A 14,370-nucleotide genomic window follows, 5' to 3' on the forward strand; every position below is an offset into this window, starting at 1 on the left:
CTTGTCCATTCGTCTGGGGGTGTTCGACTGATGCAAACACCTGCTTGATGCCTACCTCTGCGCACAGGTTTCTCAGTTGTTGGCTTGCAAACTGGGTCCCATTGTCGGACACCAGCCGCGTAGGTACACCGAAGCGACACACGATGTTCTTCCAAACAAAGTGCTGCACCTTGTGCGCAGTAATCAGGGCCACGGGCTCCGCCTCTATCCACTTGGTGAAGTATTCAATGGCGACGATTAGGTACTTCATCTGTCTTATCGCCAATGGGAAAGGGCCTAGGATGTTGATTCCCCACGTATGAAAGGGCCATGGACTATATATGGATCTCAACTCCTCTGGCGGCGCCTTGTGCCAGTCAGCGTGCCTCTGACACTGCTTGCAACGCTGGGCGTGCCGCACGCAATCCTCTTTCGCTGTTGGCCAGTAGAAACCGCACGTATCACTTTAGAAGCTAAAGACCTTCCTCCCACGTGACTCCCGCAGATACCTTCGTGGAGTTCAGCCATTATCCTGGTGCACTCGTCGCCGCTTACGCACGTCAGGATGGGGTGTGTGAACCCGTGTCTGAACAATATCCCATCTACCAGGGTGTATCTTGCAGCGTTCCTCTTAATCTTCTTGCTTTCTTCTGGTTCTGCTAGGAGAATCCCATCCGCCAGGTACCGCCTGTATGGTGTCATCCAAGTGTCTCCTTTGGCCAAAGCATATATCTGTGTATGCTTTCCTTCCTCCGGTGCGTCCGCATATGTGCTGATGCGGGGTGCCTTCATCGTATCTTGAGTTAAAGAACGATGACTCCTCGGTCTTCCTTTCGCTGTACAAATATGGAGGACGTCCACCCTGTTATCTTCCACGAATTTTCGCAGAGCTTTGAGCCTCTCTTGGATTACTGTCCTCTGTCTGCCCCCCTTGCCTGAGATGGCCAGCTTGGCAAGCAGGTCAGCTCTGGCATTCTGCTCCCTTGGGACATGTACTAGCTCAAGAGCGCTAAATGCTCCCTTCAGCAGCTGGACATACCCCAGATACGCCGCCATTTGTGGGTCCTTAGCTTGAAATTCTCCCGAGACTTACCCTGTGATCAGCTGTGAATCACTCTTTACCAAGAGGTTCTGTGCACCCATCTCCTTGGCCAGGAGCATCCCTGCGATCAGTGCCTCGTACTCAGCTTGGTTATTACTTGCTTTAAAAGCGAAACGTAGAGCTTGCTCGATCAACACACCATTAGGTCCCTCAAAGACTATTCCTGTTCCACTTCCTTGTTGATTGGAGGAGCCATCGACTGAGAGCAACCACTGCGATCCTGACTCCACCTCTTGGTCGCCTCCGGGTGAGAGCTCTGCAACGAAATCCGCATATACCTGTCCTTTGATAGATCCTCTGGGCTCGTACTGGATATCAAACTCTGACAGCTCCACCGCCCAGCGAACCATCCTTCCAGCAACATCAGGTTTCTGCAGTACCTTTTGGATGGGGAGGTTCGTCAATCACCACTACTGTAAAATTGTGAAAGTAATGGTGGAGCCTCCTGACCGAGAATACCAGGCCAATGCTGCCTTTTCCAGCAACTGATACCTCGTTTCTGGGCCTTGCAAGGCCTTACTCACAAAATAGATGGGCCTCTGTACTTAGTCCTGCACCTGGACTAGCACAGAACTGATGGCCCACTCTGTTACCGCAAAGTATAGTCGGAGGGGCACGTCTGCCACTGGTTTGCAAAGTACTCTTTCAACTTGAGGAAAGCTGCTTCACACTCGTCAGTCCACGCAAAGCGACTATTTCTCTTGAGGCACTGGAAATAGGGGTGTCCCTTCTCTCCACCTGCAGAAACGAATCTTGATAATGCCGCCGTTCGCCCTGTCAGTTGTTGCACTTCCTTCACTGATGTTGGGCTCCTCATAGCGATGATGGTTGCGCACTTATCAGGGTTTGCCTCAATCCCTCTCTCTGTAAGCATGAAGCCTAAAAACTTTCCTTCCTCAACCCCGAAGACACACTTCTCAGGGTTCAACTTGAGGCGATACTTTGAGATGGTGGCAAACAACTCTTCCAGACCTGTCGTATGTTGCCTCCTGTGGCGCGAAGTTACCACCATGTCATCCACGTAGGCTTGTACGTTCCTCCCTAACATAGGCGCCAGGACCTTGTCCATTAACCTCTGGTAGGTGGCGCCTGCATTTTTTAACCCGAACGGCATCACCTTGTAGCAGTAGCTACATGTCTCTGTCATGAATACTGTTTTACCCTCGTCCTTCGGGTGCATTTTGATCTGATTGTACCCCGAAAAGCGTCCAAAAAGCTCAGTATATCGCAACTCGAGGCACTATCCACCAGGGCGTTAATGCTGGGTAGTGGATATGAATCCTTGGGGCACGCCTTGTTCAAGTTTGTGAAGTCCACACACATCCTCCACTTCCCGTTCGCTTTCTTCACCAGAACGACGTTGGCCAGCCATTCGGGGTACTGGATATCCCGAATGTGACCAGCACTCAACAACTTATGTGTCTCTTCCTTTACCACGAGGTGCCTTTCTTCGTTAAACTTTCTCTTCCTTTGCCGCACATGGCGAACTGTGGCATCCATGCTAAGGTGGTGGCATAAAAAGTCAGGGTCGATGCCTGGCATGTCTGAGGCGGACCACGCGAAAGCATCTAAGTGACGTGAAATCACCTTCGCCCTTTCGTCGTGTTCCCCTTGGCTCAAAAAACGCCCTAGCTTGAACGTTTTGTCGCCAATCTGTCTCTCCACCACATTGGCCGCCGGTTGGTCTCTGCTATCTTCCTTTGGGGGCTTCGCCCGATAGTGCTCTCTAGGCGACGCCTCTTCTACGAGCGAACCGTCATCATGCCTCTCCTCTGTGCGCGCGTCGCCCCTACGGGTGCGGCCTCGACAGGTGTTGACTTCGTAGGCGTCGCCTCGTTCAAGGGTTCTACTTCCATCGCTGTGTCTGAACTCGGTGGACGTTCGAATACCATGAACACACCTCTTTTTGTCTTTAAACTGTTTTCATAGCATTTTCGCGCTTCTTCTTGATCTGACTTGATGACAATCACCCTGCCACTGAGATCCGGCAGCTTCATCTTCATGTGGCGCGTGGAGGCTACTGCTTTCAGCCTATTCAACGCCGGTCTCCCCAACAGGATGTTGTAAGCCGAATTGGCGTTTACAACTAAGTACCGAATGCTTTCAGTACGGGAGGCCGCCCCATCTGTGAATGTCGTCCTCAACTCCAAGTAGCCACGTACTTCCACCTGATTGTCAGCAAACCCGTACAAGCACCCGGTGTAGGGCCTCAAAAGGTCGGGAGACAACCGTAGCTTGTTGAAGGTCGACCAGAACATAACATCTGCAGAACTTCCCTGGTCGTCTAGCACCCTGTGCACCTTTCTTCCTGCTGTGACAATCGAAATGACCACGGGGTCATTGTCGTGTGGGACGACATCTCGCAGGTCCGCCCTCGTGAACACGAGGTCTGACTCCCACGGGTCACCTGAGATCTTTTCGTCAATCGAATTTACTCCCCTCGCATATTTCTTGCGTTGGGATGCAGTGGGTCCCCCTCTCGAAAAACCACCAGAAATGGTGTGGACTTCGCCATGGACTGGCATCTCATGCGCTTGATCATCCGCTGGTTCTGGCAGGGCCACAGTCGTGGTGGGTTCAGCGAGATAATCCTTTAAGAACCTGCTTTTTACTAACTCGTCCAACTGGTACCCCAGCGATAGGCAGTTATTGATGTGGTGACCGAAAGCTTCGTGGAACTCACACCAAGAGTCCTTACGAGGTCCTAGCACCTTGTCAGTCTTCACAGGTCGCCTCAATCTTTCAGCTATATTAGGTACATCGCTTAGGTCCTTCAACTCCACTACGAAGTCGTACCTTGCTGGTCTGGCCCTTTCTCTAGCCGGACGATTTCCTCCCACTTGACCCCTGGGTTGGGGTTTTCTTGCCTCGTAGGGGCGCCTCCCTTCCTGATTCTTCCTTCCCGTTGTGGTCTCGTTGACCCTGACGGGTTGAGCCCGTGTCTGTGCTCTCGAGCGTGTGGGTACAACACTCGTGCGCTTCTCGCACACCTCTCCCTCAGAGGCGATGTGCTCTACTGCGCGACGCCTTATTTCAGCGAAGGTCCTGAGGCGATTGCGAATGATTGATTCGCCAAAGGGGCCAAGGTATACGCCTTTCCTGAACGTGTACACGATCATGGGCTCCTTCGTAGTGCCGACCTTCACCACTTGAGCCCCGAAACGGTTGATGTACTCCTTCAAAGTCTCACCCTGATATTGTTTCACGTCGAACAGATCATACGAAACGGGCAGCGGGGCCCGATCCTTGTTTCGAACGTTCAAAACCCCTTTAATGCCATCCTGCATTAAACACGTCTTAAAATGCATTTAAGGCGCTTTAAGTCGCATTTAACACGTTTCCTTAAAACCTTTAATGGAGGCTTTTAAAGTGTTTTTAAAGCGTTTGAAACGATAACTGGAATAAAAACATACCTGATGAGGAAACATTAATGTTCCCTCATTTACTGCCTTCGCTAACTTCTCGCTGACTTGATTACTATCACACGTGGAGGGCCTCATGGCGCCGTATCCCAATCTTAGGGACATTCTGTCGCGTGAGTTCCCTCCTTCTCGAAGTGCCGCCGGTGCAGGGGGTGACATTCTGGGTGCCAACTCATGCCTCCCAGGTTTCAGCCACTCACCCTGGGAGTGTATCTACCTTCCTCTCGCACCACGCACCTGGTTCATCCCTGGGCATGACCCTCTCTTGGGTCGTAACTATCCCAGGGATCACTCTGAGGTGGCGTGGGCTTCACGAGCCAGGATACTCCCCACTGGTATTGGAACTATGGCCTTGAAGCCACCTCTATTAGTATTATAACTGTGGCCTTAAAGCCATCTTTCTCTTTTCTCTAACTTGGCTTCTGGCGATTTCATCCCCTCCACGGTCTTTCCTACCCGTGGGCATTGGGGGGCGACGCCATCAGTGCCTTATATTGGCGACGCCATCAGCGCCTTATACTGGTGATGCCTTATCTTGGCGACGCCTCTTCTTCTGGGCGACGCCTCATCCTCCTTCCTCGGGCCCCTCACGGGGTCCCATCGTATCTTTGACTTTGACTTTAGTCAACGCCCGAGGACGGGACAGTACATAAAGTGATATATGTATATTTGTTCTTTCGAATGTATTTTTTCTTAAAAATTGTATAGAGTATAGGTTTTGGAATATTGGAGATGAGTTTAGAGAGGTAGTACAAGAATTTCATTTGGTTAATTAGCATATTTGAAGTATTGATGAGATTGAATTCAACATTATTATATTTTATTCTAAAAGTAGGTTGGAAAGTTCAAATTCAAAAATGGTAGTGTTTATTTGTGCCTTATATGGTTGTTTGGTACATTTTAAACTTGCTTGAATGAGAAAATTGTCTCATTTAGAGCTGCAACTACTTTTGAAAGAATTATACAAAATTACAAGTTATGCATAATCCACCTATCAGACAGAATTTCGCTTAGTAGATTTCATCTCAACAACTAACTTCACTTCCAACCTAAATTCGTTAAGATGATTTCAATCCGACAACATTTAGAAAAAAATTCAATTTGTATTCAGTTAGCGAATTTTTATTGCTTAATGAATTTTGTTCCGTCCGGTTGACCTGGGACGTCTTCGTGCGCGACCTCAACCGTCAGCTAGGGACTCCTTCCCACTGGTTACCTGTGGATTCCTGCAAAGAAGGACAAAAGGGCGCCCTAGCGGCCGTTTTCACTCCGACGCTCAAGTCAGTCAGCAAGAAACACCAAAAAATAAGCACCTCCGTATCTGAGCCCCGTGTATGGCACTCTGAAGGTGGTGAAAAGGAAACTGTGTCTAGTGTCTATTTCTCCCTCAAGCAAAAATCTTTCCCTAGTCCCTTGTGCGTAACCTCAATGCTCGAGCAAGCAACTAGAGAGTATCGGGGAAATTTGCCAAAAGTTCGAACCCCGTTCCCAACATTCTCGGCGCTATTTAAACTACCCAAGCATTTAAAGCGCCTTAAAGCGCTTTTAATCATAAAACGTAACGCACTTAATTAATGCGTCTAATTAGAAAACGTAGCGCATTTAAGACGTTGAAACGCTATGGAGCGTTTACAGTACCTTAAACGCTCGAAACAGAAACTGTATTAAATGACTTTAATTACCTGGTACCTGACTAAATGGTGTTTCTATTCTGACCTGGCTGTCGTACACGTGGAGGGCCTCACAACGCCATGACCCCATCTGGGGACGTTTCTACGTGTGAGTCCTCCAGCTTGGGAGTGCTACTGCGCAAGGGGTGACTTTTTGGGTGCCAACTCATGCCCCCAATCATATAGCCACTCACTTTGAGAGCGTATATGACTTCCTCTCGTACCCTGCACCTGGCTACCCTGGGCGTGACCCTCCTCTTGAGTCGTATCTGTCCCAAAGGCATCTCTGGGGCGGCAGGGGTACTTCGCGAGTCAGGCTGCCCTACACTGGCGCTATCACTATGGCCTTGAAGCCACCTTTCTCTTCTCTTTATCACTACCCCGGATTATCGGGACCTGAGGCCTTCCCACGGCGTCGCTCCCTCCATGGTCTTTCCTACCCATGGGTATCAGGAAACCGCACTGTGATTGCCTTGCCTTAATGATATTTGGTCTTGGCGACGCCCTGGTTGGGCGACGCCTTCACCTAGGCAACGCCTCGCCTTGGCGACGCTTCCTCTTGGCGACGCTGGTACTTGGCGTCTCTTCACCTAGGCGTCGCCTTGTGTTGACTTTGACTCCTGGCGTTGACTTTGACCTTGACTTTGTCAACGCCCGGATACGGGACGGTACACAAGCCCCCCAGTCTTAAGCCGAAGACTTGTCTTCAGCGCAAAGACTAAGGCCTCGCCCACGCCGTCCACGTGCCACCCTGATGACGTGTCATTCCCTGCTGACTCAACAATTCTCGAATTATTGACGTGACACTCTGTGAACCATAGGGGAGCTCTTAATGGCTGATTGGACATCCTCTTAAGCGGGGAAAATAACACCTTTTGGGGCCACGCTTAATCGTGCGCCACGTGGCTCATCACACGGCCAGCCTCTAGAGTCCCTTGTGCTCCCCTTGGGCGCTTAATCCTTTGACACGCGGCACGATCTCACGGCTCCTAATTAGCACCTCTTGGGTTGCAAATCTAACGTTCAAGTTACCCCAAACCCCGCGCTCAGACCACTGTTCCATCCATTCTCTCTGCGTCTCTGCACTGTTCATCACCTTCAAACCTTTCCTCTGCAACTTCTGCTCTTTCCTTCGTGCTCTCCTTCCTCCCTCACTTTGACAGCAAAGGTATGATTTATGCATATCCACGACTCTTCTCCTTCGTCGCATTGCATAGTTTATTGAACTGCCTGGGACTGTTTACGTTTATGCATTACTGTGTTCTTCCGCTTCTCCTTTCTTCTCTGTTCCCTTCACCTTCTTTCTGGGTTTTCTCGCGTGGGTGGTATTTCCTGGGGTTTTACCCCCATTTTTTTCTTGGCATCACTTGTTAAAAACCTTTTTCCTTTCTTCAATCCCCAGCTATTTATTCACACCATGACGCGCCCGAACGCAAAGTCTGGTTCTCCCCCCAAGACCCCCAAGTCCAACTATAAAGCCTTCTATTCATGGGCCCCCGACGAGCTCTTGAACGAGTGTACCAGCCTGACTACCTTCCAGGACCTGGAGGCTCATCGTGGGGAAACAAACCTTGAAAGCGCCGCTGATCCTGCCGGCAACTCGAACGTGGAGGAATCGCTTCGTAGCACTCACTGCCCCGTCTACGCGACTGCGTCTTCTGCAGAATCACCCTCAGAACCTTCTCTTGGATCTTCAAACGTGACCTGCAAAACACACAGACGGCGCCTCTAGCGGCCGTTTGCACTCCGACGATCAAGTTAGTCCACAGAACCACCAAAGATGAGAAAACTAGCAGTGTGTGAAAAACTCTTGCTCTCTCTGTTCTCGTACCCCCCATCTCTCCCTGATTCCCTCTTTTATGTCTCTCTCTCTGTTTCTGGGCATAACAGAATTCTGTTATGCTTTTTTGGCATGTGTCAGAACCCTGTTATGCTTTTCAGAGACAGTGTACCTGCAGAATCAGTAGTGAGAGCGTGAGAGTCTGTGCATGTCTGCGCTTGGCTGCGCCTGCCTGTACCCTTAGTGGTACGGAGTGCACTTTTGTCTGGACCGCACCCCTCTTAGATGATGACACGTGGAGGCCTGCAACTCACATCTAACCACACACGTGTCACTTACTGGAAGGGCTCTAGCGCTTCTCTTTGTGTGCCTAAGTTACGTTCTTGCGGAGTAACTTAGGATATTTCTCTCATCTGGGTAAATCGCATACTCTTAGGAGAACGTCAGGTGTGGCTGGTCTAGGCACACTCACCAAACGTTGCTCTCTGCGTATACAGCTTACCCTTCACGGTGCCACGCACGCAATGGGTTGAGGGAATCACCAATCACTGACTGGTTTACTAGTTCCCTCAGGCCACTCTCGTGCATGATTCCCTGAGATGTGCTCATGCGAGGTCCATGTGTAACGCTCTCGCTGGGAACCTCAGTCCCAGTTTAACTGCGTGTAACACGAGACCCCGATGACAATGCACCCGATGACTGATCAGTGCTTATTTGCTTCTCGCGTTCTGCCCCAGGCGTTAGTCTGAGAACTGGTCTGTTGGTGGCCACTTGGCTGCTGACCACCGATCACCATTCTGGATGATCTGTCCCCTGACCTCTCCGCCTGATCTGTCGGTGGTCACCTGGTCACTGACCCCCGATCACCGCCCTTGGCGATCGCCTCCCTGGTCTCCCTGTCACCTGGTCCACGTGTCACCCTGCGAGTGGTCCACGTGGTTCTCTGCTGCTGACGTCATCGACTACCGATGACCGATCGGATCACAAGCCCCCCAGTCTCGAGTCGTGAACTCGTTCTCGGCGAAGAGACTAAGTGGTCGTGCCCTCAGTCCACGTGGCAAGTGGGACCGCATCACGTGCCACCTCACGTGCTGCTTTTTTAACGTTTGGACTTCCTTCCTTAATCTCGCGACACGTGGCCCCATCGACGGCCAGCGTTATGTGTCGCTAGCGCTTCTCTTATTCAAATTGGCGCACTCTTTCACTGTTCCTTCATCTTCTTCAATCGACTCTCAGACCTTCTGCGAGCTCTTTCTCTGCGCACCCATCTTTCTTCAAGTTTTCCACCTCCAAACCTCTCGCGATCATTCAAAGGTATGGTTTTTCTTCTTCCTGGGTTTATTTGGGTCATCTTTACCGATTGCATTTGTCTTTCTCGTTATCATGCATTCATCTTCTCTATTTTCCCTCTCTCGACCTGCGCTATGGTTTTTTCACGTTCTCGCTCTGACTTCTGCTTCTTCTTCTTCCTCTTTTCACCTGGGCATCCCTCTCTCCTTCGCCCTCTCTGTTTTCACTGAAACATTCATCATTCCCTCTTCTTCCATTCATTCTGACTTTTCGTTTTTCCTCCATTTGCAGCTATCTCGCGATGGCTCGCTTGAAACAAACCGCGCGTATTATTGCCTCATCCTCTGGTGCACAGCCTTCCGCGAGTGCGCCAGCTCCACCACCGCCTGTTGCTACCTCCTTCCACGACAACGCCAGGGTCTACGACTGGGCCCCCCTGGCGTTGCTGGCTGAAACATCCACCCTGCTACCACAGGGTCATCTCACCTCTCTCCTGAGCCATGACCCGGATGAACCCTCGTGCGCCATAGACAGGGAAAATGATTTCAATATCCACGTTCGCATCCCTCCTCGAGGGATGCCCATTTGTGCGGACGATAGGGCCACCAATGGGGTGCCCTTCGTCTTCGTCTACTCCGCCATTTTCAAAAGGTTGAAGCTGCGCCTCCCCTTCACCTTTTTCGAAAAGGAGCTGCTGATGGAGTTGAACGTCGCGCCCTGCCAACTCCATCCCAATGCCTAGGCCTTCATCCGGGCATTTCAGATCCTCTGCAATTACTTTGGGCACAACGCCTCCGTGGATGTGTTCCTCTACTTCTTCGAGGCGAAGAATCCTGGGGACAGGTCCTGGGTTAGCCTGAACGGGGTTGCTGGACGGGTGCTCCTGGGCCTATACCAGCAATCCTTCAAAGACTGGAAGGGCAGATTCTACATGATATCTGCCACCCAACAAAGTCCAAATCTGCTCGAGGGGTACCTCCTCTACTGGGTTCCTGGGGTTGAATTCAAGAAATCCAGGGACCTCGAAACCATGGTTCCTGTGGGCTGTTCCTGGGGGCCAAGTACAACTCCGCTCACCTCATCAAGGATGAATTTGATGTGGTGGCTCTGAAAAAATATATAGGTAGCTCTTCTTGCACCTCTTAGGATACTTGCCTCTTCTCATGCATGCTTTTATGTGTTTTTGACTTACCTGCATAACTTGGCCAACTAACCCTTCCTTTTCTCGTCTATGTAGACTCAATGTCGGGGAAAGACAGGAGGCTAGCCTTGCTGGAGCTTGCCAAGTGTCGGGGAGCCAAGGGAACTGGCTCCTCTTCTTCTACTACGGAGCCCATTGCAGCCCCTCCTCTCTCGGTCGCGCCAGCTGAAGGCCCCGAGCAAGGAAAGAAAAGGAAAAGACTGGTGAAGGCTTCCACTTCACTTGCTGCCGCTGCTGCTACTGCCTCAACCGAAGAGGAGAGCTCTGGCTCTCCTCTTAAACACCGCCAGAGGAAGACGCCAGCGGTCAAGGGGGCTTCGTCTCTCCAGCCTGGGGAGATCGAGGTGGTGGAGGTAGAGGAAGGTTCACCCCCTCCTCCCTCTGCTCAACCTGCCTCAGAGCCCACATGCCTTCCTTCTCCATGCCAGCAGTTACCTCCAACTTCTCAACTGCCATCTTCCCCCCCATCAGGCCAATCACCTGGTCCATCTGCTCATCCTGCTGGGGGTGCTTCTGCTCAACCTGGGGGTCCCCCACCACCACTGCCAGTCTCCGCTGCCACTGCTGAATGTGGTGGATCCAGCTCGCGCCCAAGTGCCTCTGGAGCCAGCCACGAGAACTTTAGCAGGGTCATCACCCTGGTCCAACAGCTCATTAGCAACCGGGAGCTCGTCGAATGGAATGGTGATGAGGTGGACATGCACCTGGCCAGGCAGATGGTGCTCTCCCTGGAGTTTTCCACCCAGCATCGCAAGCAAATAGCCCTGGAGAAGAGGGTGAAAGAGCTTGAGCACGACAAGGAGTCACTGCGAAGTGACTTCGAAGCTGCTCAAGGGTCTACGGAGATAATGCGAGGCATGGTGGAGAAAGCTAGGAGGGAGTACCTAGCGCAGGTCCAAGAGACCATCAAGATGGAGATGTTGATGGGGCAGACTGTGAGCTCTCTGGACTGCGTGGTGGTGGAGCTACGGGCCGAGACCTCCTCCCTGCGCCAACTGAACACTCAGCTAGTGGGGGAGCTCGAGTCCACCAAAGAAGCGGCTGCTACTGGAGAGAAAAAACTTGAGGAGGTGACGGGCAAACTTTCTGAAGCCAAGGGCCAACTAGCAGAAGCTGCCTCCTCCCTTCCTGCCCTCACCACTGGAAGAGATGTTGCGGAGGCCTCAAAGCAAAAACTGGAGGCGGAGAAGGCTGATTTGATGAACGTGGGTGCTGATGCCCTCACTGATGGATTCGAGCTAGCACTCGAGCAAATCAGATGCGTTCTCCCAGACCTGGACCTCTCGCAGTTCAGCATCTATCACGAAGTGGTAGATGGAAAGCTCATCCCTCCTGCCCCTTAATCTCTTCTCTTCCTTGTAAATTTTAACTTCTGCACAACTTTTCTTAGTATTCAAAGTTTGTATAAGACTTGGCTGTGAATATATACTCTCTATTTGTATAAGTTTCTTCTCTTGTATTTTCTTGAGCTTCACTTTTCTTTATGCACACGACTAATTGTTAGCTAGCTTAGATTCAGCGCGATCTTAAGCTTTGTCTTTCCCTTTGCACACGACTAAGTGTTAACCAGCTTGGGCCTAGCGCGATCTGCCTCCCTTGTTCTTGGCCTCTTCTTGATCACGACTAGCTATTCCCTTAGCTTGGTGTTTGACAGTCCTTGTGCGCTGCTTTGCACCACTAGCCAATCACCGACGACTCATCAGCGATCGTTCTTTAGTCTCCACTTAGCTTCTCTGCCGCTTTAGCGCTAAGTGCATAGAAGACTTTGACATCATTCGCTCGAGGTGATGCCTCGTTTTGGGGAAAGAAAAGTGTTTCTCGCTAACCCCTCTTACTTTCCCCAAGGTCATCACCCTTCGGCGCATTGAGTCGTTCCTTCCCTGCCTCACTCCTGGGGTGAAGAGGGTTTCGGACTAAGAGCCTTACTGGGCCAACATTGGTGTATGCCAAGTGGGTAAGCACATTTTCTCAAAATCTTTCCTTTCCCTCCCTTGGTCTTATTAGCACCCCTGGCTTTTCAAACCCTTAACTGCTTGCGCTCACACCTGGGGTGAGGAAGACTTAGATCAGTGCCAGTACTTGCGCCTAGGGCAAGTAGGGCCTAACCAATCACCTGCACTTGCACCTGGGGCAAGGAGGATTTTAACTTATATACTTGAGCACACTTGATATGCTGGAAATTTTTTCTTTAATTGGGTGGCCTCGTTAAAAACCCTCCTTAGGGAAAATAGTGCCCCCTTGTCTGTTCAACTGTTTCCACCACATACAAAGCATGTATCTTTTAGCGCGAGAACGCAATTACTGGAAGCGCCTGGGCCTCACTTTAGAGTTGTGCCTCCGCTCTACTCTTCTCTTTACGGCTTCAGCACTGACTCTGGCTTCTTCTCGCACTTCGTCCAGCAGGTCTATATTCACCTTACGTTCTTCATTGGACTCTTCAGCAATGAAGTTCAAGAATCTGGGGGAGCTCTCCTGTATCTCCACGGGAATCATGGCGTCTGTCCCAAAGACAAGGCTGAAGGGTGTCTCATGGGTGCTGGACTGCGGGGTGGTATGATAAGACCATACAATTCTGGGGACCTCCTCTGCCCAGCCTCCTTTGGCCTTGTCTAGTCTTCTCTTCAGCCCCCTGAGCAGTACTCGATTTGCTGCCTCCACCTGCCCATTGGTTTGTGGGTGTTCCACTGAAGCGAAAACCTGCTGTAATTTTAACTCCTCACACATCTTCCTCAGCTGATGACTCGTGAACTGGGTGCCATTGTCGGAGACCAACCTCTTGGGTATTCCGAAACGGCAGACGATGTTCTTCCAGACGAAATGCTCGACTTTCTGTGCGGTGATGTGTGCGACCGGTTCTGCCTCCACCCACTTGGTGAAGTACTCGATGGCCACGATGAGAAACTTCATCTTCCTTATCGCCAGGGGAAAAGGTCCTAGGATGTCGATCCCCCATGTGTGGAATGGCCACGGGCTATGGATGGACCTCAACTCCTCAGGGGGTGCCTTGTGCCAGTCTGCATGCAGTTGACACTGTTTGCATCGCTGAGCAAACCTTATGCAGTCTTCCTTCAGCTTTGGCCAGTAGTACCCCGCGCGGAGTACTGTACTTGCCAAAGCGCGACCACCTACGTGGCTTCCGCACACCCCCTCGTGCAGCTCAGACATGAGTCTGGTGCATTGCTCGCCGTGCACACAGATCTCCACAGGGTGAGAAAATCCAAATCTAAAGAGGTTTCCATCTATTAGAGTAAACTTACTTGAACTCCTCTTTATCCTTTTTGCCTCTGCCACGTCAAGCGGGAGTACACCATCTTCTAAGTACAACTGGTATGGCGTTATCCAGGTGTCGGGCTCCTTCTCCGCGTGGACTTCCATCGACTCATCGGTCTTCGACGGTCGCGATCTCACCCTCGGTGTTCTCAGCATTTCTTGGCTCAACGACCGATGACCGATCGTCAGACGCTCCATTGATTTGCACACATGGAATACCTAGTTGTCCGACACGAATGCTCGCGGTACCTTCAAGGTCTCCTGAATGACGGTCCTCTGCTTCCCCCCTTTGCTTGAGCTGGCCAGCTTGGCAAGCAGGTCTGCTCTGGCATTTTGCTCTCTTGGCACGTGTACCAATTCGAATTCGGTGAAGGACGTCTTCAGGAGCAGTACATACTCCAGGTAGGCTGCCATCTGGGGATCCTTTGCTTGGAACTCCCCTGTAACCTGCCCGGTGACCAACAAAGAGTCGCTTTTGGCCAGCAGATTTCTTGATCCCATTTCTCTTGCCAGCAACATTCCTGCGATCAGGGCTTCATACTCCGCCTGATTGTTGCTAGCTTTGAAGGCAAAGCAGAGGGACTGCTCGATCAGTACCCCGTTTGGGCCTTCCAGAATGACTCCAGCACCGCTCCCCTGCTGATTAGAGGAGCCAT

At 51.2% G+C, this 14,370-nt stretch overlaps 1 protein-coding gene across 1 annotated transcript; it reads right to left on the minus strand.

The window, feature by feature from the left end:
- Positions 1 to 327: 327 nt before the first annotated feature.
- Positions 328 to 1,035, minus strand: LOC137836968 (uncharacterized). The gene has a single exon (XM_068645778.1). The coding sequence runs from the start codon at positions 1,033 to 1,035 to the stop codon at positions 328 to 330; it is 708 nt and encodes a 235-aa protein (XP_068501879.1).
- Positions 1,036 to 14,370: the final 13,335 nt, after the last annotated feature.

This window comes from Phaseolus vulgaris, chromosome 11 (assembly GCF_000499845.2).
Source record: "Phaseolus vulgaris cultivar G19833 chromosome 11, P. vulgaris v2.0, whole genome shotgun sequence".
Lineage (NCBI taxonomy): Eukaryota > Viridiplantae > Streptophyta > Magnoliopsida > Fabales > Fabaceae > Phaseolus > Phaseolus vulgaris.

Bases quoted from the DNA above. Each gene is read 5' to 3' on its own strand.
- LOC137836968 (XM_068645778.1), bottom strand. From the start codon at position 1,035: ATGGCGGCGTATCTGGGGTATGTCCAGCTGCTGAAGGGAGCATTTAGC.